Raw genomic sequence first — 27756 nt, 5'->3', positions numbered from 1 at the left:
TGATGAGCAAACGCTTTAACCACTAGGCTACCCCACCGCCCAAGACTCCCTGAAACTTTGTAGATGTTCATTATAAGCTTGGAACAGAGGGCCCTCGCACAAAGCTGTCTTAGTAAGGTGATCATAACTCTCATACGTTAGCCTGGTCCTATGATAGTTGTAGTGCAAAGATTGCTTTATGTTGGGCCAGGGTAACCCTGTGATTGAGTCCAGGCCAAACAAACAGGTGGTTGACAACATGAGCAGAATCTATGCTACTAAGTGGGTCATGATGACACACGATGAGTGGAGACTTTTACAGTAAAGTAAGCACACAACTCAGTCTGCTCTGTAGACAGGTATGGGACCTTTTCTGTCCTGGATTACCCATAGGGTTGGTTAAGACAGAAGTTGCTTTTTCCAACTCAGAAATGCCAGTATGCATCTAGCCTGGATCTAAGGAGGATCAAGCAATACCAGACTTGGGTTTGGGTTTAACGCTGCTCAGTTCAATGTGGGAGGAAAACACATATAAACCAGGAAACCAGGATTCAAACCCACAATCACAGGTTTCCGGTGCGTGAGTGAGTGAGTTTAGTTTTACACCACTTCTAGCAATATTCCAGCAATTTTACAGCAAGGGACACCAGAAACGGGCTTCACACATTGTGCCCATGTGGGGAATCAAACCCAGACCGGCATGACAAGCGAAAGCCTTAACCTCCTGGCTACCCCACCGCCCCCGGTTTCTGGTGAACAAACTGAATTCATGAAGGGATATTGTTCCATCCACTGAATACAAGAATGAATTGCAACAGCCCCAAATCACTGAAATTCTTACGTTTGTGTGTGACCAGTAGGAATAGTCAAAGTTGAAGCTCTTTGGTGTCCCGTCCCTCTTGTCCTTAGGTGGGTTGATGACTGCAACAGAAACACAGACAGTTGTAGTCTACTGCTTTATAATCATTCGTCACCTCTTTCTATTACCTGCTAGAAGCCTTTTCCCCTTTTGTGAAAGTTATAACAAAATAAGACAAATCAATCAGAACAATCATATGACTTCAGGTACTTTGGTCAAAGAATCCTTCCGAAAAAATGTTTCTATTTTACATAAGATACAGTAAATTTTGGAACATCATACTGTATTATCAAGCTATAGTATGATGTGTATAACATGTAATATGTGACATATGGGGAGAATATGTTAATCATTAAAGTTGACAATTCGTTTCGCTATGAATGTTTGCTTTTAGATGAAACCCTATCACAAAAATGGGCATGAGAGAGGCACACATCATTATTCAGCTTAAAGTTTGAAATTATGTTCCTTTTGTTACAGAAGTTGACATCCATGAATCTCCACAAGAATAACGATAGTAATGATACCATTCAAAATCAAAATAAATAAATATAGTTAACAACTGCAAGATTCACATTTGCATTTCTTGAAAATAACTATCACAAATTTTGCCCAACAGATATTTGATATTCGGAAAAGATTAACGATTAAGTAATGCCCAGGAATAAGGTACTACAAAGGTGCAACAAGGTGATCAAGAGGAGACAACTCCTACCTGTAGTGTTTCCCTGCATATTAATAATGCACTCAGCATCCCTGGATGTCTCCCTTGAGTTGAAGGGACGAACCCTCACAGCTACCTTGACAGATGACATGATGGCAGCTTAACTGAAACAAGGAAATTGAACCGTTTGATAACATATAACACACATAGAATTCTAAGTAAACATGAGTGGGGCAAACTATTCTGGGGCAAACTCGTCAAAGCAACCTGAATTCCCACATTAAATAGCGGTAAAATTGGCTTTCTTGCTGGCGCTAACCATAACAATTGCACTATTAACGTTGTTGTTGGACCAAACATGTTGCAGGCTATGGCCTTGTCAAAGGCCAAGGTCAAATATCGTCACGTTCTGTTGTGACGTCACTTGAATTGTTCGATGATGTAATTGCATTCGGTCAGTCAACAGAAGTTGGTTTTGAGTAAACATACAGTCAAATTCCTTCATTGTTTCCTTTTTCTTTTCAACACAAATTCCATGTATTTTAGCAATAATAATGGTAATGCAATTTTTGAGGGCATTATCATTTGCAGAAGCCCTCAGTCTTTTTCAACTGCACTCCTTCGTCAGGCAGTTAATGGAAGACCTAGGGCTTCTGCAAATGATAATGCCCTCAAAAATAGCATTACCCTTATATTAGTTTCCCTTCCGCCCAGCGCTTTTTGCAATGCTATAGCCTAGAATGAAGCAAGTCTATATTCCTCTGGTCCTGAATCTTCTATTGGAGTGGGGCTACTTTTTAATTTAAAAGGAATTGTTTGTTTATATTGAAATGACATATATTCAGAAAGCAAGCATTACTCTGTTTCAAGAGCAGTACCTAAAAAACCTGGAACAAGCAAGTTATTTAAAGGGCACGGCAGGGATGTAATCCATGAAAACCAAAATATTGTGTTTAGTAGTTGGTATCACAGTCCACAATTTCAGAGGTCACACTGACAGCTAAGTAACAAAATTATGTTACTTAGTAATCATTAAAGAAAAAACCCACTTTCAGACAAGACAATCCACAATGGACAGGAAACAAAAACCACAAGAAAGCACACACAGACCTATCTTCAAGGTTCAACAGTAGTTCCTTATAAAGGACATCACCATTAGCACAGACCTCAGTGGGACAAAGTCACGTACGAAATGATGCGTAATTCCTGACACAAGACAAAGAAATTGACAGGAAACAGTCTCTTCTGTTTTGTGAGCACCATTAACAAGTCCTTACAATGGTTTCCTCCTAGGAAATGACAAGGTCCTTTAGTTATCGCATAAACTGGAGTAATCTGTCATGTATCCTCAGCAATGATGTTTCCGATGAGTAGCTTGCGATGATCAAGCATGCTGATGATGCAAAGGTACACTGGCTGGGTTTCACATCCCCATAAATTACTCAAAATAAGTTCAAGCCAAGTAATGCCCCAGCAGTCTTAACACTACGACTGTTGTAAGTGTGTGCTGGAGTGTGGGAGTTAGGTTCGTCTTGGTGCTATGACAACTGTAAGTCTATGCCTGAGTGTTGTCTCAGGGCTCAGATCCCTTTGTACAACATGGCTCAGGTAACCTTTCCTGAACCAAAATGGGAAACCCACAGGATTTGGTTTCACATCAATAATTCAGTTCTTAATGAAGCACACTCAGTATACCTCAAATATAGACTGTCTCACAGTCCCTCAACCACAATATTTTCCCTTCCACCAAGCCCTTTCCACAGTAGAAAGGCTATAATGAAGAAAGTCAAGATGTTCCTCAGCCTCAGGTTCTGATTCTTCTAGTTTACTGTGGCTCATTTTTAATTAAAATGGAGTAATTTGTTTCTAAATTATATAAGATCAGAAACTAAGTATGAACCCAACCTAAACTGTTGAAGCAGCTGTAATCGATCACATAACTTTGTTCGACTGAGTACCGACAACCTGCACGATTGTAATGACAAAAGAAATAGTGACTGTGTAGTTTCTATACCACCAATTAACACCTTAAGCATGGTAGATTATTACCCTCCCCCTCCCAGATGTCCCTGAGCTGTACTAATTATTGTATCAGTGTCTTGCTACACACTGGATACCAGCTGTCAAGGGTAATAAACCTGGATTCTGCAACATGAGCAAATGTTATTGAGGCTGGTCAATACGTACATTTATCAAATGGACAGCATACAATAATACATGTAACTCTCATGACAAATGTGACATATATAATATTTATATCATATTTAATAGAAAATTATACTCAAGAGTTTACCACAGATATGATTTATTTCATTGTGTAAATTTATCACTGTTTACAAGTCATGTCATGTTGTGAGTCAAGCTCGTGAGTTTTACTGCTTTATAATTTAGAGGCAGCTCACAAATAAAGATGTAGTTTTGCATACTGAGCTAGTAAATTAATACTAAATTTATCACAATAGTTTGTGTACTATATTATCACTGACCCAACTTTCATATCAATAATTTTTAATAATTCTTCTCATAGATGATGTTTCTAATTATGGATCTTTTTAGCCAGCCCTGTGAATTATACAATTTCTGACAGTTGATCTCTATTGCCAGTATTGCATATGGGCATTTACTTATGATTGTACATTGCACTGCCAATGGGTATAAAACTGAAACAATTAAACCCTTTAAACAATTAGTAACATTTTAGTTCAGCCTGTTCCTTAAATAAGAATTCATTTTGTTCTTAAGAATGCTAAAAATTGAATTTAATAAAATCAGAGATGCCAACACTATTTTGGGCCTAAGTGTAATAATAGTGGTCAAAAAGTGTAATTTGGACCTAAAAAGTGTAATACTTGTCTGCCGATCGCTTCAACATGGTACACGTTTTCACGAAAGGAAGATTCTAGACAGAAACACATGTGACCAATCATTATGAAGCTCCATACATTGAAAATTGTTGGTCATGTGACTCAAAATACTTTAATTCCTTGCAAGTATATTGGAATGAGTGCGATGCTAAGAGTAAGCGATTCCTATTCATGCAAGGCCATTTCTGCACCCCTGCACCTGTGCGTTACGAAACACTCCCCTTTGAAATTTTACCCACTTTATTGATTTTCGTAAAACGAGTAGAAAAGTGTAATTTTTCGCAGATTAAGTGTAATGGTGTAATATACTGGTCAAAATCGTATTAATTACGCCTAAAGCGTAAGGGTTGGCATCTCTGTAAAATGCATGTTCAACATGTTGGATAAAAATACACAGTTGCACTAAATATTTAAAAAATGTCCTCCTCTTATGACATTTTAAGACAGGCAATATGCAAGATACATATACATGACCTGCGAGCCATGCAACCTCTGACCTTCAACAACTCCCAAGTGCTTTGCAAACTGATCCTGAGCTAACATTCTAGTATGGGCCTCAATTTACAATTACCATGACCAGACACACAACGTTCAGTAATCCTGACTGACCACCAGGGACCACACTGACCCACTGACTTGATTGACAAGTCTATCTGCACAGACAACACTGTCTTTCCCTGTTTCAAAGATTGTCTCTTGGGTCTTATTCCGCCATGACACCACCACAAACCAATCGAAGACCAATGCAAACTTTGTCCAACAAATTGCTCAGTTATGAATAATTTTGATAAAGGCTGGGAGAAGAGACACACATGATTAATCAGAGCATTCTGATCTGAATATTCAATAATTTAGGCATATTAGTCATGACCAGTCATTATTTAAGGTTATTGCACTTGCATACCATCTGTCAGCCATATTTGTTTTGATGCTTCTAATCACCATGACACAAGACAGCATGGTTTAATTGAAAAATAGGGTGATAAATCTCATTGGTGTGGTTTAATATGATCATACCATGAAAATGAACATCAAAGTGATTATAAACACTGGATATCAGACATCAACATTGAAAGATTACTTGGAGAAGAAGTTCCATAATACCATGAAGCAACCTCATCAATTTCTCGCATTGAGCAGCCACATGTTAACAAACATAATTTGTATTACCTTCAGAAACTGAAACTTCTAAAAATGAACACACTAAACAGGAGGTAAACTTCCACACTTATTCCCCCTAAATTTTAATGATGAGGAAAAAGATATCTATATATACAGACATGAGAACGGCAAAGCACAAAAAACACATTTAGCCGGGGGTCTTTTATTGCAGATTTACTTCGATCTCAAACATATTCCACATTTCGGCTCCTCTCTTCAACCACTGGCAACCCTGTGCACCACATCTACTAGACTTCTGCTTAGTCTCTGAATACATATAATTTGAAAGAAAAAAATAATTAAAAATAAATTGAAAAGGATCCCCAGTGAGACGGGAGATTCAGAACCTGAAGAAATCTTGACTTGCTTCATTTACTGGCAAACAAGGATAAGTTGGACTGGTGCAGAGAACGCGAGAAGTAGGTGTTGCACAGCAATGAGTAAACCCATTTGGTTTGTGAAAGGTATAGTCTGTCATACAGACCCTGAAGCAAATATATCCAAGAAAGCCCACGCAAGTCTAGAAAATATGGCAAGTCTAGATATATATATTTTTTTTCACTATGAGCTTTTTTCTGTAAAATATGTTCCTTCCAGAGACTAGTTGTTAGTCTATGAAAGGTAGAGCAGATGTAGGCTAGTGCATGTGCATTGCATGACGATGAAATTGATTCTGTGCGTAGCTGAGTACATGCCATGCTCAAAAGACTCTCATGTCGGTGTAGCAAGTCGCACTACACTTGATCGCAGACAACCTGGGGCCCCTTCGCTAACAATGGCATGCGCCAGTGGGCGGCACTCATACATGCTAATATAGGTCAATTGTCAGGTCGATGCTCAACTTATCCTTGTTTGCCAGGAGGACTTTATCATTGCAGAATGGGCTGGGAGGAAGTGAAAATAATCCGGTTCAGGGACTGTGAGACAGACTACTCTCTTCAAGTTATGCAGTGTACTTATCTGTGGTGTAAAATCTAACCAAAAACAGATATTGTAAACCAACACACCTCCTGACTGCTATCGGGATATGACTGAGACTCAAGTACCTTTTTCACCCAAACAGTCCTTTGAGTCCTTTTATTTGTCTTTTCTATTCTGTGTTGACTATCTATTGTGTAAATTAGCCCCAGCATGCTGCTGGATGATAAGAACGTTGTAGATACAACACTGTATCACGTCTTTATCAAGGTCAGCCTTCACCTCACCAGCCTTCACCCTGTGTGATGTAACCCTGATTATCATGGACATGATACAGGTCCTCAAGGCCTGTCAACAGCTGATAATGGCTACACGTTTCTTCAATTGTGATATTCTTAGGCTAATTGACAAGTGGTTCCAGGTGCTTGAAATTGATTTTCTTGTTTCCGATTTCATTGGGATGTAAAAATGCACCTTGCATCTTCTAGTCAAGGTGACCTCTTGTTAATGAGGCTTTCCGATTGCCATAACTGTTAAGGAATTCCATCGCTTTTTGTTCCTTATTTTATTCCTTTTGATAATGAAAGTGTCAACTCACTTCAAAGACATAAACAATGACATACATGCTATTTGTATTTATGTGCTTCTGAAAAGCAGTAACAGTAATCTTTACTCAAAGGGGAAAATGTTTAAAAAATCATACTATAAAGTTGAAGCATTTCATGTGGTAACTGCAGAAATGCATTATTTTGTGAAACTAACATCAAGAGAATCACAAATAGAAAATATGGAGCATAAAAACACAGTTTTTTTTGGCTATTTCAAAGATGTGTTTAGCCAGTACATCCAAAAGAGAAATAAAGAAAAGATTTGTAAAGTTCAGCAAGGATAAGCCAAGAGAAAATTCAGGGGGATTTGCTGTTTACAACCCAAATGTTGTTGTTTCATACATCCTCTGAAATGAGCCGCCAACAGTACAACCACCGTTCAGACAAAATCATTAGCGTGCACTGATGCATTTTCATTATGAGTCAAAGGGGTATTGTTTTTCAAGTTCATTATAACCTTAATTAGAAAATGATTATAGAGTACATATGAGGGCTGTAATGATGCCCTCGCATGTACAGTGAATCGAACCATACCCCTTCATGAATTCACTATATTATAACATGATCGACATAGGTGGATCCAGAAATTTTCAAAGGGGTGTGTGGTGTGGTGTGTGTGTGTGTTCAAGGGTTTTTGTTCTGCCATTGCAAAACATTAATGTGGTTCGAACCCCTTGACACCCCCCCAACCCCCACCCTGGATCCGCCACTGATAGAATATTTAGGAACTATGTGTTTTTACTTGAGTGAGTGAGTTTAGTTTTACGCACTTTTAGCAATATTCCAGCAATATCAGGCCGGGGGACACCAGAAATGGGCTTCACACATGGAAATTGATCCTGTGTCTTTGGCGTGTCGAGTGAATGCTATAAATCACTAGGCTACCCCACCGCCCGTTTTTACTGAATTTGAGTGTTATTAATATTTGGAAAATGCAGTATATGCAAGCCGAACAGGATAACAGTCAACATGCTTACATGTTCAATTTGACAGTAATTTTGTCATGAAAAATTAACACAAGTCAATATGGTTAAAACATGGAGGGCTGCAACGATTCAGTTCAATTCATCGATTCGATAATTTAATACCTATTTAAATCATTTCCACACAGCCTGAACATAATTTCAAGCACTGAAATAAGGTAAAACGTGATTGGTTGATGCCGGGCTAATTATCAATTGTTGTTAGTAGACATCGCCAAGTTGACGATGGATTTCACGTTAAAAAAAGCCGGATTTGACAGTTAAATGAAATCTGACGTTTTTACTTTTATGAAGAATCGAATCAAAAATGATCAAATAAGGGTCCAATATCGAAAATCAATTTGAATCGAGGTCTGGGTGAATTGTTGCAGCCCTAAGAATATGTCAATATTTTGTTGAACTAGTAATTATAAATAATACATCTACTGCAGACTTGTTATTGTATTCATTGCCAAATATTCATCATATTCGCCTTCTACTGGATTCATTGCAGCCTACTGTGTCCATACAGCAATGTACATACTGTCCAGTACAAAGTTACACCAATGTTCCTGAGAACAGTGTCAACCCCCATACATCCACTCCTAGACTAAGGCTTAGTCTCTGAATATATATAATTTTGATAGTAACAAACAAGCCCATTTATATTGAAAAGGAGCCCTAGGGAGACCAGAGAGGAAATCTAGACTTGCTTTATTTAGGGCTTTAGCACTGCAGAGAGGGCTTGAGGCAGTAGGGAAATTAATGTGGTTCAGGGACTGTGAGACAGACTAACCCACTCCTTGCACGGGTGTGCAAGAAGTCATTTGGTGAGGGGAAGATGCCACTTAAAAACTGCAGATTGTATGATGGCTGCATTCAAGAGCCAAAAGTGTTTGAGTTGGGTTTTAAGCTGTTTTTAGCATTAATATTACAGCACGGCATGTGATAGGATTTCTATCACGGCGGGGGACACCAGGAATGGGGTTTACACATTGTGCCCATGTCGGGAATCAAACCTGGGTCTTCAGCATGACGAGCAAACGCTTTAACCACTAGGCTACCCCACAACCCTCAAGGAGCCAAGAACATTGGTGCTATAAAAATCAAGTTGTGTGAAGTGACATGAACAATTTTTACCATGAAAAGGACTATGATGCTTACAACATAATTCATAAATTGTTGTTACAATAAATAGAACAGAAAACTGGTGAAAATAAAAAAAATAATATCACAATCTGGTCACCTGTGTGTTCTAAAATAGCTACCTTCAAGTTGAGAAACGTCTTTGCTATGAAACAACGATCATGTTTGGGAAATTCAGTTCATGATTTGCATCAGAAACAAATATAACAGCAGACACTGTGAAGTTGGAAGGCATTGTTCACGCTTACTTTATCACAACACAAGTAGAGTTACTTCCCTTGGACATGACAGACACCAATGATCATGTGTTTGAATTCAAGTGGCCCTGAGAATGTTCATCAACAAACCTATGCCTGTGCCAAAGTGGTAAATGTCTGAGACCACTTATTCAACTCCGACATGCCGAAATGTAATTGGAACACTATTAAAAGTGGCATCAAACCCAACTCACTCACACACTCTATCTAAATGACTTCCTTTCACAGCAGCATTCTCACCATTTGCTAATGAGCACTGTTCAATTGTACATCTCACAATACAACATAGGACACATCAGAACATTTTGTTGCTTTCTCATCATAAAAATTTGGTACAGACAGGAATTAGTGAGTTTAGTTTTATGCCGCTTTTAGCAATATTCCAGCAACATCTCAGTGAAGGACACAGAAATTGGCTTCACACATTGTACCCATGTGAGGAATCGAACCCGGGGCATTGGCATGACGAAACTACTCTCAAGCCACAGACTCTGTTAGACCAGTAGCCCGTTCCTCAAAGCGATCGAAGCGCAATGATAGCCGTATGTCTATGTTAGAGTATGGGAGTTACGATCATCTTAGTGCTATGATCGCTTTGAGGAACGGAGCCCTGAACAGAGAGAGTATCTTCAGCTCCTTCGGAACAAGAGCCTATTGACAACAACTGACCGGACAGTACAAATGGGGATCATATCCACAGGCTGTTGACATTTTCAGCATTCAGAATGATGGAAGACATCATCACAGTACCTTGAGGTGACATCCCCCACAGTATACTTGATTCTACTGACCCCCTAAACTTAACACTAGAGTTATGACAATCATCTTAAATTTCATAATTAATTTTTAACACTGTTATGTAACACAATTGTCTTTGTTACTTAACATATGTTTATTCTTTACATGCTGTGAATGTTATTTTTCATAAATCTGGATTACAAACATCATTATCTTTCAAAAGTAGTCACTGAAAAAGACACATATTCAAAACAAATTCAGCCATCTTGATTGAATCTTTATCATAACAGTATTCAGTAATTTGGGATCATTGCATCATCTTCCATAATAGTCTTCATTTTCAAACAATGTACATCTTATTGATATGTAAATTTGTTACAGAACCAAATTGCTTTGCACTAATAATGGCCCTGTTAATCAATATGTATATGTTTTCTCGTCACCATCTTTGGTGAGTCACAGTTGTGTCATAACATAGAACTGAATAATTCACTCAAAGCAGTTTGACGAAGCATGTCCTGCATTGCACATGTAAAAAAACTAAATTTTCATTCCATCATTTATTGACTTATTACATGATGTACGTGACACAATAGATTATTATCATCACGGTTGTTTTCATCCGCTGTAATCCCATGATACAATCCGCTTCCTCTCGATCATTCCTGTCAGTCAATTCTTTCCATACACGGCGCTGACAAATTTATGGGGAAACCTTATAATTATATGTACCCAAAATGTCTCGGGACAGACTAAATGTCAAAACCAGAATGAAATGGACATTATAAAGGCTGACATGATGATGTCAAACTCCGTCTCAAGATTACATATTTCACAGTGACATAACCACAGAGACAAATCTCTCTCCTAACTGGTACAAAATTCTGAAAGATGATAATGAAACTTACGTTTTTCTTCCAGAAATCAATGCAGTCCTCCCTGCCGACCTGGCAAAAATGTTAGTTTCTAGCGATACGGTCTGTATCTCTTGTACTGAAATGGATCCGGACCGACCCCTCAGGATCCCGTCCCTGAAAGGAATATCACCACGTCAATTTCAAGAATCAGATGTTAGAACGCTGTCAGGCTGTCAAATCTCCCCCATCCTATTTAATATCCATGCTGGAAGGCCATTCCTTCCATCCAGTTCTTCAGAAACGAGTCCAGATCCACCATTTTTCTATAGGTGTATTTATTATTATCATTGAGGCTGGGAAGAATTGCTAATGTATCACGTCATGTCTGATTCTATGCCAACCAGCTACCACATTATTCATTTGTTTGTTCACTACACGCAGGAAACCACTGGCATACAGTCTCGTTCTGAGCAAACTGGGGAATATTTCTTCATAAATTAATTAATTAGCATTGGTAATGGCATTTCTGCCCAGCAAAGCGCTATCCTCAAAGGAACTGGAATATTGATCAGAATTCCGTCACGTATCCATTACTATTAAGCCTGAACTTGCAGAGGATGCTGGGAATGGATTGAGTATTGATCTGCAGACATTATGTCGATTTGGCATCGCCTCAATAACTGTTGGTCTTGTCATTTAGTCTAGCGGAACAGATTACCACTTGTTCTTTCACACCCGGCCTCCCTTGAGTGGGTTCTACAATGGAGGATATGGACAAACATGGCAGTATCAGCCGAACTGGCCACAGGCTAAACTATGGACGTTTGTTATTATCATAATCAATGAAATATTCGGAACGAAACTGAGGCTGACTTTATACTTTCATGAATGGGTGAATCATTCTGTGAGCTGTGTATTATGTCATGGAGCTAATGAAACTACCCAGTCAGTCAATCAAATGATCATTTGGGATCTATTGTCAGACGAAGGGAAGCACATGTCAAATGTGAATATCAGACATCACAAACATAAAAGCTATCAAAAGGTTCAAAATTAAATGTTAATTTAAATAAGGTCAAAGAATTTTCCTACAACCTGAAACAACAGATGGTTATGGACAAATCTATATCAAACTCAAGTTAGCCTGTTTTAGATGATTTTGTTTAAAAGAATAAAATTGGAATTAAATATTTGGGTCCTAAATGCGAGTGAACTGCTTCTACACTTATAAGTGTTTGAAGAAAGGGATCAGTTAAGGTTTAGGTTAGAATTGGTCTACAACAACCTATGTTTGTCGAAAGAGCCTCGCCGCGACTAACGGGATCAGGTGGTCAGGCTTGTTGAACTGGTTGATACATGTCATTATATCCCAATTGCTTAGATCGATGCTCATGTTGTTGATCACTGGATTGTCTGGTCCAGACGTGATTATTTACACACTGCTGCCATATAGCGAGTATAAACAAAGAAACACACAAACAATGAAAGGGGGTTTTGGTCTCCTTGAGATGGTTGGTGGTATTTCAGTCTGGGACATCCGACATCATCCAACTGGAACTGTGATGGGCTCCTTGACCTTCCATGTTTAATATCAAGCAGAAAAGCCCAATGCAATACTATTGCCATGAGGAACTAACACAGAATATTGTAAGACTTAATGGTGCACTGTCTGCTTTGTACTTTCTGATTAGGTACTATTGTAATCTGCCCTCTGTGATGCAGACTCATTCTACATATGTAATAAGGTTAATAATCCAGTTAAATACACATATTTGAGTTAGCAAACAAAGTTACATTTCAACCAGTTCAGTCAAATATGGCAGGCCTGACTATTTGACCGAGCACAGAGACATGTTAACATATTGAAGATTCTCAACTCTTCCACAGCTCGATAACATGATCATTGTTTGTGGTTTAGATTTACAGTTGAATCTCATTTTGACAGATTTTGATGTGTCAAACTTCTGGTTATTTCGGACTCACATTTCATTTATTTTTATCATCATGCATACTGGATCAAAATCTCAAGTTGTTTTGAACTCTTTTGGGATTCCCAAGTACCTAAATTTGTAAAGAATAAAATTCCCAAGGTGATTCAACATAGTAACCATCCACATACCCACTTGCCAAACTTTCAACTCACTCAACCTCACTGCTGCAATTACATCATCAAAGGCAAACTGGTTTCTCAAACCATACCAATATCCAATCAAGCTTAATTAACACGTACACCTGACAAACAGGTGCAAGCTGATTACTGTATACACATAAGTAGCAAATTACTGCGTTGTTACTGCCATTGACACACGTAAATTGAGAAATCATGGCAGAGTGAAACACATGAAAATTATGGTACTAAATTGCTCAACAGATTATCTTGATTGGGATCGATGTTGAATCTAGATAACGTTAAACATATGGCAATAATATTCTCTAACAACAGGATGTTTGGATTTTCTTGTCACTTTGGTTGTCCTAAACCCTTAAAACTCAAACTCTTTTCAGGTTCCCACAGGTTCAACTGTATATCCTATAATTAATCTATCTCAACATCCTTCTCATTAGTTAAGCCATGTGTGTCAGCAGACCGTTTGAAATTTGATAGTATTGTCTAGTTTTAATGTGAAGACAAAAATAATATATCATGGCATACGATAGCCAATTCAACTTATGAAAAACACCCGTGACTAACTGTCTTGTTGACAAAATGTCCAAAGAATCTTTTTTTATTATAGATCAATGTATTGAAATCTACCCATAGTCCTTAATTTCCCTTTTAATACTTTTCTACATCTCGCCCCTGCTTGTACAAGTTGTAGAATGCTATATATGATTTTATGACTATGGTTACATGTGATTTGTTCTGTTATCTGTTCATGTATGTATTTTAGTGATTTCTGATGATGTAAGACAAATTTCCTTTGAGACAATTAAGTACAATAAATCTGTCACTATCGGTAACAGCAAAATAACCAATTTATCAAACGTCAATAAAACCTCAATTTCTTGTAATCTTTTTTCAGACAAGTTTACAGTTGATCAGGACTTGTGCTTTCTTTCTTTAAAGATCTTTAAATGTTCAAAGAGGCTACCCATTCACTGATGGGTAAACAGAGGCAATTTTGAACACACTCACTTGCCTTAAGGTGAGACCACATGTGTCACATGTGCTTCTTTGTGGGGCAGGACTGAAGTCCTAGAAACTCTCAGGGTCACTGTCAAGCAGCAAAACACAGTCATCGAACAATGGATTCTGTGTGACCGTTGCTTAACTTTAACTGACCTGGGCTCCAAACACAAGTCACCACACACCACCATGGGGCACCATAGATCTACTCAATGTATGGGACATTTTGTAGCCTTGTCAAAATATATGCCCCAAAGTAGAAGTGAATATTGTAGCATGGTGCATCAGCATAACCTGGTACCCACTGACAGATACCGACCAAATTCTAAATGATCTGAATGAAGACCATAACTGTCAAATATCAACACAGACAAAACTGACGCCATTTTAAAAACACATAGAAGACATACTCACTGTACTGGTGTATATCAAAGTGTGCAGTGATATGAAATTATCCCATGTGCCTGAGCATGCTGAGTAATGGGCAAGACTGTCATGTCAGGTCATGCTTCGGACGCATCATGACATTCAAGTTCACATCCATGCACGACTATGCAAAATATTCCAGTCTCGACACTTAGCATTTGACACAGACCCGGCCTAACAAATCAGATATAAATGTAATTCATTGCAATCAGGAAAATTGATTTTTATTGCATATTATTGTTGTTAAACAGTCTAACACAGCTTTTAGTTAACTGATGATTTAATGCCGGGTCTGAATGGAATTAACATCCATTTTTGGTCATTGAGATTTTGGACGGCTGTCTGGGTTTGAATTCTCTGAAAGTTTGGAAATTGACTGTACGTTGTTTCAGGAAGTGAATGTAATATCAATACAAAATGAAATATTTAAAACTTGTGTTGGGAAATATGCTGGTAAAACAGAAATTGTCAAAAGCCACTCTTTTAGTAATCACGATTAAGGACTCAAAATCTTCTTAATCCAGTCAAATTTTAGTTCAGATGGTTTCAATTGGAAATGCTTTTTTAAACTGACAAGCAAGTTCATGTCATGGCCTTACTATCAAGATACATATTGTAACAAAGATAATCATCACCTTTCTCAAACTATCCAATCACGATTTAGAGTAGAGCTGCAAGGAATCTATTGTGAGGCAATTATGACATATTTATGTCACTAAAATTGGTAAAAATTACAAATATTGGGTAACGAATACACTAACGAATCAGCAGGTGATATATTATTAAATGCATGTAGTGAAACAACAACAAACATATTCTTTGACATGTTTGACCATGTCAATTTATCACAATGATGACTACATTAGTGTCAATTCAAGTATCTTTGACTACTATCCTGTCTGACTTGGATAAAATCCATTTTGCGTACCTTGCTTTGAATTCAGGTAAAAACACTCCTTCATGAATATTCTACTACCAGTGATAACGACTAACTAATTGAATTCATAAAGGGATATGGTTTAATAAATTTCATTGCATTTGAGAGGGAATCATAACAGCACAAATATAGAAACACATTTCTCTTGCCTGTACCATCACAGATGGTCCCACTTTAAGTGACTTAATCAAGGACATTACAACATGTGTAAGTCTCACAAGGAATCTTACTTACTTGCTATTAAAAAACATACACATAATTGCTCTGTCACTTTTACTCAGGTAATTCCCTGAGGGTCCAAACACATAATTAAAGTTGAAGCTAAGAAATGAATCCAAAATGCAAGTAATTTTTTAGTTACAAACTCGCACACTCTTTGTGCTTAATGGTACACTGGGGACATATTCTTCATGGTGCTCAATGCCACCAGCAGGTTTTGCACCCAAGCCAGCAGACTCTATGCTTGCAGTTGCATCATGCTGTCGAGAAGAGCATTTCATATTAAAGCCTTGCAATACATTGGCACTGGTCCACCTCCCAGCCAAACACAGTTTTTGAGGTATGCAATGGTAATATTCAATAAAACAGGAATCACTGCGTTTTGTTTCAGTGTTATGAGTTTCAGTTATGCAACAACAAATGCAAAAAATGTGTACCTATTAATATTATAATATTTATTCCAGGGTTTACCCCGACCAACAAAAGCAGGGCTCCAGATGACCCCCAAATCGAATTTCAAAAGTCCTTACAAGAAATATGGTGGTTCTGTAGAGTAGTGAAATGGTTTAGTGAAAAGAACTGTAAGTTTTAGTGATTGGTATAATTACAGGAAACCTTATGTTTCTTGTCAAGAATTAAGTACAAAGAATATTACTGTGCATCCCTCAGAAGACAATATATTGGTAAAAGCGGCATAAAACTAAACTCACTCACTCAATTTCGTGTCATTCATGTCAATTCATGATAAAGTATCAACAAGTGTTTACAGTGGTATGGACATTCCTCACACAACTCACGTCAGTCAGGGCACAATGACCCAGTTTGGTATTTTAAGTCACATATTTCCAATCACTATGCAATATGGCTGATTTCTGGTTAAAGTTGTTGCTTTTACTACAATGTTCTTAAGTCACTACAAATTTCTCCAAATGTACAAGGCGGTGGGGTAGCCTCGTGGTTAAAGCGTCAGCTCGTCACACCGAAGACCCGGGTTCGATTCCCCACATGGGTACAATCTGTAAAGCCCATTTCTGGTGTCCCCCGCCATGATATTGCTGGAATATTGCTTAAAACAGCATAAAACCCACTCACTCACTCCAAATGTACAAAGTCATCCTGACCTTTCCTTCTTCATAATGACATATCACCATGTGTCATTCGGGAAAAGGAAGTATCCTCATGCGGAGATTTATCACATCAAAGTAGAAGATTTGAACTTAAACAGACAGACAAACAGTCTTGTTTAAAGTTTTGTTTAAGTTCCGACCCAAAGACTGCTCAGTACAAATAGTCACAAATGCAGCATAGTGAGATTTATGAAGAGTTGCCAATTCTTTAAAAAATGATAAATACACATAACATATCTGGACAATCTTAATGAGACTGAAAAATGTTATTAGCATTGTCTGTAAAATGTGAGGCAATGGGGTTGTCTTGAGGCTAAAGCCTTTCCTTGTCACGCCAAAGGTCTTGCTTCATTCCTTGAACTGGTACTATGTGTGAAGACCATTCCTAGTGTCCCGTAAAGTATGATATTGCTTGAGTATCACCAAAACAAGTAAAAAAAACATTCTCACTTGCACTTTAATATGTGAAAGATGAATATATCTGATCATGGCACTGCCTTCAGGAACTCTGTCTACTTCATGTCAATATTGTCAGGCTTTCATGTGTTGATATTTGTTGACTTTCTTTGAGAACAGGGGTTTACCTTGGTCTACCCATAAGTCACAGGGCTGTTGGTGATGTATATTGGGGTCAAAAACATAAACATAGGGCTGGCAACATTTGTAACATTTGTGGCTCAGAACCAGTATGCCTAACTTATGCCACAAAACATTTGTTAAGGTCCACACCTTTGACTTAAGCATATGTTGATCAGTATAGTCGGGATTTCATAAATCAAACCTGGACACATTTGAACTACAGTTGTAGTTCTTAGCAGAAAAGACTAGTAAGTTCAATGAAGCAATCAAGAACTTTGAATGAATAGTGTAAATGCATCTCACTAACTTGCAATGTAAATTAATTGTATCCATTTTCAATTTGTGTTCATATAGAATGCAATGTTTTGTGTCTAGTTTCTAGAATAATGAACATATTCTACTTCAGAGCAGGGACAAAAATAAATAAACATAAATGAAATCCCCAGGTTTCATTATGTGACTGTAAATAGTGGCTGTGTCACTGTCAGATCAGAAGTAAATAATACATCAATTTGTAATTAATGTGACTTTTTTCCTTTAAATCCCCAATTCAGAATTTTTTTAAACAAATATCATGGAATGCAAATAGATCTTTGATATATCAAAATACCCAAGCTTAATTATTTTTTTAAACTTGAAATTTTTTACGATTCACATGTTTAGCAGTTATGTTGGAAATATTGGGATTTTATCATTGATTGTTGGCCACATAAGTTTACTTAAAAATATAAATCATATAAATATTAATTATCTGTATTTTCTCATCAATTTTTGTCCAAAAAGTTTGTTTCAAAATATTACAACCTTAATCTGATTATTTCATACATGACAAATCAAAGGAATTAATGAATATAATATGAACAAACATGAAACACAAATGGCAGTTATTTGGCACTTACAACCAATATTTCATTGACCATAATTCATCACAGAAACATCACTGTTCATAGTGATGATCATATTTCATCTGTCCATCTAATCAGAATGCTTAACACCATGTGCACATTGTTAAAAATTCTAATCAATCTGCACAATGAAAAGACATGCTGAAATCATAACCATGTTCAGGAAGTTACGCTTACTGTCTGGTTTCCAATAGAGAGAGACTTTATTCAGTATTGGAGACCGCATGGCCCAGAGTACAAATACACTTATTGTCAGCAGGGCAACAGATAAGGGGCGTACAGGCGTAATGTACGCCTAAAAATCAATGAAGTACGACATAATATAACATTTCAAGCGTATCATGTACGCACATAAATACCTTTGTAAGTCTTACATATATAAAGTTTCATAGCTGAAAAGTTGTTTAATATTAAAAATAAAAAAAAACCAAATCACCAACTCGCTCCCACAAAAACATGTCAGTACTCCTTCAAAATTCTCAGTACCCCTCCACTTGCAATGTGAGGTGTAAGTACACCCGCACCCCCAAAAGTTATCTCGAGCCCTGGTCAGGTTTCATAAGTAATTGTTTGGCAGGGGAGAGCAATGCTAGTTCTGCAAACAATAAAAACATCCTTGAGACATGCTTTAGAAATAACTTAAAAGATATTATCAGCGTTCGAAATTAACCTTCCTGACCAACTGCCCAGGACGGGTTATTTTCAGCACGGACTGCCAGATTCTCAATTTCACCTGCCCGACGGTCGGCTTAAAATTTAGACATGAATATGAAGATATTCATCATATCTCCGGATAATAAATCATTATTTATTCACTAATAAAAATATATGATGAATTCCAATTGGATGACAAGTTTTAGTCAGGGCTGGCAAGTTTTACATCTAACCAGCCCTTGCGGTCTGGCTGAAATTTTTCGGAGTTTAATTATAACCCTGATATTATTTGAAATTCTAACAATACATTCCCCATTTGAAATTAATGCACTGGTTGCTTATTGATGACAATGAATATGAGTGTACCTGGTTATACATGTTAAAGATATGATTGATGCATTTTACTAAAATATGATATCAACACCACCCTCTTCCCCAAAAGTATCATATTGCAGGGGTGGAAATAACTTTAAAATTGCTAATGTACTCCGGTAAAATCACTTGCCCTGATAATTTGTCCACTATACTGTCTGATTTTCTTGTTGATTTTTAAATAAGCAACATAATTAACATTGGAAAGTCAACTGGACACCGGTACAGCGTGACATACAAATTTGCTAGCCCAACAGAAAAAAGCACTGGACTGGGGCGTCGGGCAATGGGTTATTTCCACCCCTGTATTGAGTAAGGATACTTTTAGCTTGATAATGGTGTAAGAATCTACACCAAAACGTCGTTCTATGCAGTAAACAAGATGTTATCCATAAAGTCATATGCTTCATTACAGACTGCCAAATTTCTAGAATGCCAATAAAACAATGAGTGTAGACAATACAATCAGATTGAAAGAGGATATCTGATCAAATCCTCACTCAAACTGAATAAGTGAGTCAGTCTCACAGTTCCTGAACCGCATTATTTTCGCTACTAACTAGCCCTTCCTGCAGTGCTAAAGCCCTAAATGAAGCAAGTCTAGATTTCTTCAGGTTCTGAATCTCCTAACCCACTGGGGTTCTTTTTAATTTAAATAGGATTATTTGTTGCTATCAAAATTATATATATTCAGAGATTCAGCATTTCTCCATGAATGAGTTAGTATAGTTTTACCAATATTCCAGCAATGTCATGGCAAGGCACACCAGAAATAGGTTCCACACATTGTACCCATTTAGGGAATCGAGCCAGGTCTTTGGTGTGTCAAGTGAACATGAAAACCACAAGGCCACCCTCCCTTCCTTCATTACTCATAACGACCGCCTCCGTGGTGTAGTGGTTAGAGCGTCCGCCCGGAGAGCGGAAGGTCGCGGGTTCGATCCCTGACCGTGTCATACCAACAGATTAAAATATGGTACTTGCTGGTACCTGCCTGGCGCTCGGCATTAATGGGTACAACAAGGACTGGTCGGGTCGGAGTCAGTATAATGTGTCTGGGTGGAGTATTCATGCTTCACTGCGGCATGGTATCTCAGTGGGCTAGCACTATAAAACCAGCTTCAGTCTGGGCTAGTACAAGCAACCGCACATACACATACACACGCATGCACGTCGTCATAGGAGCGAAATATTCTCAAGCACGACGTAAAACCCAATTTCACCTCACCTCACCTCACCTCATTACTCATAACCTACTGCGGGATCTTCTTACTGATTATGCATGCACTTTTTTACTCACAGAGAAAGACAAGAACAGTGTCTGAGTGATGATGTCAATATGATCAGCTGAATATTGTGGACTGGTCACAGACAGCTTATGAAATCAATTCTTGTTTCAAAGGCTAAGGCCAGTAAACATTTTTTTAAGCTAAATCATACACTGTATGAAATTAATTATCAAAAGATGAACATTCAACAAGTACATTCAGCCTTGGAAAATGTGAATGTTGTTAGTCCCTAAGCTCTGCCTGAACTCATATGTAAATTTATGCAAGGATTTTGAGGTGATATCTTAGTGTTGGAGAGGTTTAAAAAATCATGAAAGAGTACTTGTCATCACTGTGACTCAGTAATGACAGAAATTGAGTTAACGTTTGTAAAAAATGTTTGTTGTTTAAAGCCGCACTCAGCATATTCCGGCTATATGGTTGCACTCAGTGACTATGTTTATAATTGAATCCCGGACCAGACAATCCAGTGGTCAACAGCATGAGCATCGATCTACACCACTGGGATATGATGACATACATGATATCAAGCCTGACCACCCAATCCACTCAGTCGTCTCTTAGGACAAGCATGAGTGTCTGAAGACCAATTCTAACCCAGACCTTTATAAGGCAATAAGATTAGAGTGAATGATATACTGTATGTAATACAAGGCATTACTTATGGACACATATTATTTTTTTAATTTTATCAAGCTTGGCACGAACAGTATTGTACCCATCATGATTTTAATATATATATTCAAATGGCATGTTACAGAACTTTCAGTACTACCATGATTTAATACAATTTAAGTGTTTCAATAATATATTCTTCATCAAAATCTTAAAGAGAAATACAATGAAGACATAACACTCTCTATCTGAAAATCATGATGTCTACAGTATATATGTAGATGTCACAATGCTGACCTCACTGTGTAAAATCCAAAATATAGGACCAGTCTGGGATTACACCCACACGAAACACATGTAATTAAAGATTCTTCTTAAAAAATAAACACAAAAGAAAAATTTACCAGACACAAACTCAATTCAGACAGTGATTAATATGCGTTCAACAGATATCAATATTGGGTCTGGTTCCTGTGAGTGCCAAGGCCATGGTCTCCATAAGTAATTATTATGATAATTTATGAAATCTCAAAATTTTCCAGCTGTCACCACAGAATATCAGTTTTAGGCTTGGTGGCATCTTAAATCTCAACAATATCTGTTCATAAAATGACAATGGGGTCGTTGGAAAGTATGCGAGAGGCTGCTAACGAAATCGTCTGCGATTTTGACAGCGTCATGTGACTGACTGACTGCCTATCTGTACTGTATCATTGTTTGAACGGGATAATTTCCTGTACACTGGATAAAGATAGATAGTAAAAACATTCAATGACAACAAAATCGCCTTACGATAGTCTTCGTAAGTCCTCTCACCTTAAAATGCCAAAGATGATCCTATAATGCCATAATTTTGTTACGATCACAATATTTCGTCTGCAAATGTCAAGAGCAGGTTATTTTCAGCCATTTCTGCGGTACTGCAGTGTTATTGGTTGACGGGCACCTGCTGTACTAATGGGAATACAACTAACTACAGTTATAAACAAAAAGTAATACTACGAAAACTTATTGTTTCTTTTCAGTTGTTATATAGTTTTATTTTCGACAACTCCTTGAAGCATTGCGTATAAATCAAAATGGTTAAAGAGATGTGGTTCAAGATAACGACCTTAATAAACAAAACACCAAATGTTTTCTATCTCAACTAGGATATAGCGTAAAGAAACACTATAACAGAAACAACGCCTTTTCATTCGACAGGTGTCTGTGACGTCGTAAAAATTATAAATTTTGCGCGGCACCATTTTCGTGTCATTCGAGAGTTCGCGGGCGGTAGGGAAGGCAGTCTCTACCAAGCGCTAACCCTGACTTTCAATATATCTCCTCGTTGTATTGCTTGTTTTTTTATGGTAGGGTTTCAGGCAATAGTGGAGAGTTTAAATAACTAAAGAACCCTACTCTGAGCGTTCTCTCGAATGATATGCATGCGCACAACATTAAGTAAGGATACCATCTATTTTCAGTTGGCCATATTAGGCCACCCTCGGTCCGGCCAGTGTCTCCTTGTCGGGTTCTTTCCAGCTGAGTTCGTCCCAGCGGCAGTTCCTCGGGAGATGTCAATGTAATGGAAGTAGGTGTGTCCTATGTTCAGATTAAACTGCCAACATATGTACGCGGGCACATAAGATGTTGTGTTCGACGAAAGTGCTGGCAAACATTTTGTCAGTTTTAGTAAAAAAAAACCCACACGTTTACACACGTACATTCCAGCTACTGTTCGCACTTGTGTTTTCCCTACAGCATACGAGAGCTTTCATTTATAAGTACTGTTGATTACAAGTACAAATAAGCAGTTGAAGATTGATTAATATCTCTAGCTGTAGTGTTGGGTGGCTATGTTTGATGTGTGGAGTTTGAACATTTTATGACCCATTCGCTGCTGAACTGTCTACAGTACAGCTTAAAGGAATTATGAAAACTGATTAAATTATATTTTCTTTCGTTCTAAACTTATCAGCTCTTCAAAATATGTATCCCAAGCAACTCTACTGATGTAGATGATTACAGTGAAAAACAGTATTGTCACATCTGCATGTAAATACTGTTGCAGAACCACCGAGACCTTTATAAGGACTCCACACAATCACTGTTAAAAAAGACACCTTGAAACTCAGGGGTGGATACAGCTTTTTGAGAAAGGAGGGTGCACACTTCAATTTCAATGGTCATTTAATAAACTACAAGGACAAAAGAGGGGATGCGACAGCCCCTTTCAATAGTTCAGACTGCTCTCTTTTCACATGTGAGTGAAGGAATGTGTAGTGAGTGGTGTTGGTTTCCTGTTCATGGGAACGCCTCCGTGGTGTAGTGGTTAGAGCGTCCGCCTGGAGAGCGGAAGGTCGCGGGTTCAATACCTGACCTCGTCATACCAAAAGACGTTAAAATATGGTACTTGTTGGTCCTTGCCTGGCGCTCGGCATTAATGGGTACAACAAGGACTGGTTGGCTCGGAGTCAGTATAATGTGTCTGAGTTGGGGTATTCATGCTTCACTGCAGCATGGTATCTCAGTGAGCTAGCACTATAAAACCAGCTTTAGTCTGGGCTAGTACAAGCAGCCGCACATACACACACACACACACACACACACACACATATGCATGCACATCATCATATGAGCAAAATATTCTCAAGCACGACGTTAAACCTAATTTCACCTCACCTCTTCAATCAATCATCACACAACCTTTACAAAGACAAACATTGATGGAATTTGTTTTTATTTGTTATAAAACTGAAAACAATATCAAAAGAAAAAGTAACATGGTTTTCTTCCATAAAACAACAGTCAACAATGTGCCATTGGCTGTGAGTCCTTCCCGAACTTGTATAACTTCACCTGAGCTAAACACAGAATCTTGTCAATAAATATTAACAATTTGTAAAAGTCTCAACACTAAGACTTAAAAATCAAAACTAAAATCATATGGTCCAACACATAACTGATTTTGGAACAATTAACAAAAGCAATAAAAATGTACTTGTTACAAAAGAAATCTTCAAAAGTAAATATACCTCTGTTCACACTAATTACGCTGATTTACCACTTAACAGATTTCAGGAATTGTGTGCTGATGTTTTTCAAAGTCGTTTACAAATGCAAATCATATGTTTCTTGTTCAAGACATATGTAAAAAGATCTTAAACATTATAATTTTGTTAATTTTTACAGCATAAATAAATTAAACAGTTACACTGATGTTTTCACATTTCAAAACATAAAATGTTATTTTAAATACTTAAATACTCATGGATTAACAGCTAACTGGTATTCTTCAATCAATCATCACACAACATTTACAAAGAAGATAAAGATTGATGGAATTTGTTTTATTTGTTATAAAACTGAAAACAATATCAAAAGAAGATCAACATGCTTTATATTCTTCTATAAAATAACAGTCAACAATGTGCCATGGGCTGTGAGTTCTTTTTGAACTTGTTTAACTTCACCTGAGCTGAACACAGAATCTTGTCAATAAATATTAACAATATGTAGAAATCTCAACACTAAGACTTCGAAATCAAAACAAAAATCATATGGTCCAACATAACTGATTTTGGAACAATTAACAAAAGCAAAAAAAAATGTATTTGTTAAAAAAGAAATCTTCAAAAGTAAATACACCTCTGTTTATACACTAATTATGCTGATTTACCACTTAACAGATTTCAGGGATTGGGTGATGTTTTTCAAAGTCGTTTACAAACACAAATCAAATGTTTCTTGTTCAAGGCATACATAAAACATCTTAAACATTTTAACTTTTGTTAATTTTTACAGCATGAATATGTGAAGCCCATTTCTGGTGTCCCCCGCCGTGATGTTGCTGGAATATTGCTAAAAGCGGCGTAAAACCAAACTCAGTCAGTCAGTACAGCATGAATAAATTAAACAGTTACATAGATGTTTTCACAATGCAAAACAAAATGTTATTTTAAATACTTGACGAACTCAAAACTTGTCATATAAATGTTCATTCCTAACGAGGATACGAAAGTTAGCCTCTTAAACACAATCTTACTCTTTAAGATCAAGGGGATCTGAATCCTTGAATGACCACAGTAGATCTGTGAGTTGGTGTGTTGGGCTCATCTAGCATAAAGTCATCATCATCACTATCAACCTTGTCATCGGTCGATTGGACAGGAATGTTGAAATCTAAATCCAATTCACCATCACTTACATCCTGTTCCGTTTCCTTATGTAAAACCTTTTCTTTTTGGCTATTTTGACTGGATGGTTTGACAAATGTATTTTCACTGTTTATGTCTGTCATACATTTCTTATCTTCAGTATTCTCCTTATCCCCAGATTTTTTGTCAGAACATGAAGTGTTAGAAATGTTTTCTTTTGCAGCATGTACTGGATTGATGAATTTAGGTTTCTTTTTCTTGGTTGTCTTGTCTTGTCTAATATTGGTCTTCAGTTCCGAGTCCTTATTCTGTTTTTGTTCACGTTCTGTCTTGATTGCAGGTGTATTGTCCTCCTTTTCTTCATGAGATTTGTTCTTCATCTTCATTTTATTAAAGCCGCACATCCCAAGAACAGAACTTTTAGGTTTCCCATCACCTCCACAAGACTTCAGTGACTTGTCAGATTTCTTTCCTTTCATTTTGTCCTGCATTTTTCCTTTAACAACATTGTCTTCCTCTGGTTTTCTGTTACTAGAATCTCCTGTCTTTTGTTCTTTTTTAGTCTTCTTTTTGCTCTTTTCTAGATTTACTTCAGGATACACATTTGCTGTTCCATTTCCCTTGTTTTTCTTTTTCTTTTTGCTCATTTCTTCCTTCACACAGACATCATATTCTCCTGAAGTTTTAGTCTTTTTAGGTTTGTCTTGTTTCTTATCCTTCTCCTCAGCTGATTTCTTCTTCTGAGACTTCTTCTTCTTACCTGCTGAATTTGTGTCCAGCGTTTCTGCTGCCCCTGTTTCATCGATATTTCCAGTAATGACACAGTCTGGCAAAGCCACATTTTCACCAGTGCTGCAGCAACCATCCCCTTGAACATCAGTATTCAGTTGGTCTTGTGATTCAAGTTGCACAGAACCTAACTCCATGGTAAATATGTCCATGTCTAGCTTGGCAACTTCGAACTTGGCAGCTTCCTTCATACTCTCTGAATCTACACATCTGGCATCAGAAACTACAAAGGAAGCAGAATACATCGTATGTTAGGTGTTTGTAGTTCCAGTAGGGGTACAATGAATACATGTTTTATGACTATATAGCAACAAATATTTATTTATGAAGACTCTATGTTTAATATAGAGAAAATTTAAAGTAACAAACATGTCAAGTAATTGCTAAAGCAGAAACGTTTAAATGATATTTTCCATAACACACAAAAAAAAGCAATATGTTGCGAACAATCCCGCTTAAAGCCTAATGACAGTGCCACTATAAGTGGCCTTGGCAAAAACAAATGAGTGGCTTGGATATATTCCATTTTCCGTATCTCACTTAAATCAAATACAAAGTAGTTCCAAGTAAAAAACACTCGCATAAAAATTTCCATAAATATTCAACTCTAGTGACCACGAATATGAATCGAGTTCATCAAGGAATACGATTTGATTCAAAGCATATGCGTGTGAATCGTAACTGACATTCTCGTCCTCTGTAGGCTCACTGACAATTGTCAAATTCAGTTGGAAATGGTAATATACAGATTGTAATTATTGAATTTTATCTATCCATGATCTAGACATTAAAGGGATCAATGGTAGTTGTCTGAGGCACCTTTTAGAGATGAAAGGATCTTAATTGTATGTGTTCTCATCTCAGATTCACCCTGAATATGATCACTGCTTTGTCGGCAGAATACCCACGATTGTGCCTTTTACTTGAATGGAAAGAGTCTGAAACTTGCATCACTTTTGAGTTTGATTAGCATACTCCACAGAATCATTAAAACCGTTTCCTATTACCAAAAGGTTTGAAGGAAAGAGGTCCCCGTTTCTTACTGATGAGAAGATAATAGATTTGGAGGGTCTTTGATTGTATGTAATACCAAGCCCCAAATCCCAGGGACACTACCGTCCCCTTAATTTCTGGGCCATATCAAAATTTGTAAAACGAAATCAGGATGATGCAAATTAAACATGAGGTTCAGCTGATGCAGTGACAATAAAGTTACCAAATGAGTTTTTTCGTTTATTTATTTCTCATTTGATTATATGTTAACTGTGCCATAGACAGGACACATTGCTCTGGAACAGCTTGTAAAATTCAAGCAACACCACACATTGCCTTGTGATACAAGGGAGACAACTCCACTCTGCAGAAGATTCAATCTTTTCACAACACAATATTCAATCTTGGCTTCCAGTGTAAGATGGTCCATTCAGTTTTCTGGTATCCTGAATTGTAAGATATCCTAATTTCAAGAATTGATTATCTGCTTACCCTTAAGATCAATATCATCTCTCTCAATCTTTCTTTTCTTAACAGTTGTCTTTGGCTTTGAAACCAGATATTCAGAATCT

At 37.3% G+C, this 27756-nt stretch overlaps 2 protein-coding genes across 17 annotated transcripts in view; both read right to left on the bottom strand.

The window, feature by feature from the left end:
* Positions 1 to 22191, bottom strand: part of LOC124287200 (kinesin-like protein unc-104) — a 95585-nt gene extending 73394 nt beyond the window's left edge. For all 14 annotated transcript variants that reach the window (XM_046723693.1, XM_046723687.1, XM_046723689.1 and 11 more), the window contains exons 1-4: positions 22080 to 22191; positions 11065 to 11187; positions 1554 to 1666; positions 821 to 900 (exon numbers count right to left, since the gene is read on the bottom strand). In XM_046723693.1, coding sequence (XP_046579649.1) covers positions 821 to 900; positions 1554 to 1653 — 180 coding nt within the window. In that variant the 5' untranslated portion in view covers positions 1654 to 1666; positions 11065 to 11187; positions 22080 to 22191. The remainder of the gene's footprint in view (positions 1 to 820; positions 901 to 1553; positions 1667 to 11064; positions 11188 to 22079) is intronic.
* Positions 22192 to 25147: 2956 nt separating this feature from the next.
* LOC124287202 (microtubule-associated protein futsch-like) overlaps positions 25148 to 27756 on the bottom strand; it is a 28129-nt gene continuing 25520 nt past the window's right edge. For all 3 annotated transcript variants that reach the window (XM_046723701.1, XM_046723703.1, XM_046723702.1), the window contains exons 18-19: positions 27677 to 27754; positions 25148 to 26414 (exon numbers count right to left, since the gene is read on the bottom strand). In XM_046723701.1, coding sequence (XP_046579657.1) covers positions 25300 to 26414; positions 27677 to 27754 — 1193 coding nt within the window. In that variant the 3' untranslated portion in view covers positions 25148 to 25299. The remainder of the gene's footprint in view (positions 26415 to 27676; positions 27755 to 27756) is intronic.

The sequence above is a fragment of the Haliotis rubra genome, unplaced genomic scaffold (assembly GCF_003918875.1).
Source record: "Haliotis rubra isolate DU_JTF1 unplaced genomic scaffold, ASM391887v1 Scf4, whole genome shotgun sequence".
Lineage (NCBI taxonomy): Eukaryota > Metazoa > Mollusca > Gastropoda > Lepetellida > Haliotidae > Haliotis > Haliotis rubra.
The sequence above is the reverse complement of the archived record's forward strand: the minus strand, read 5'-3'. Positions and strand labels throughout refer to the sequence as shown.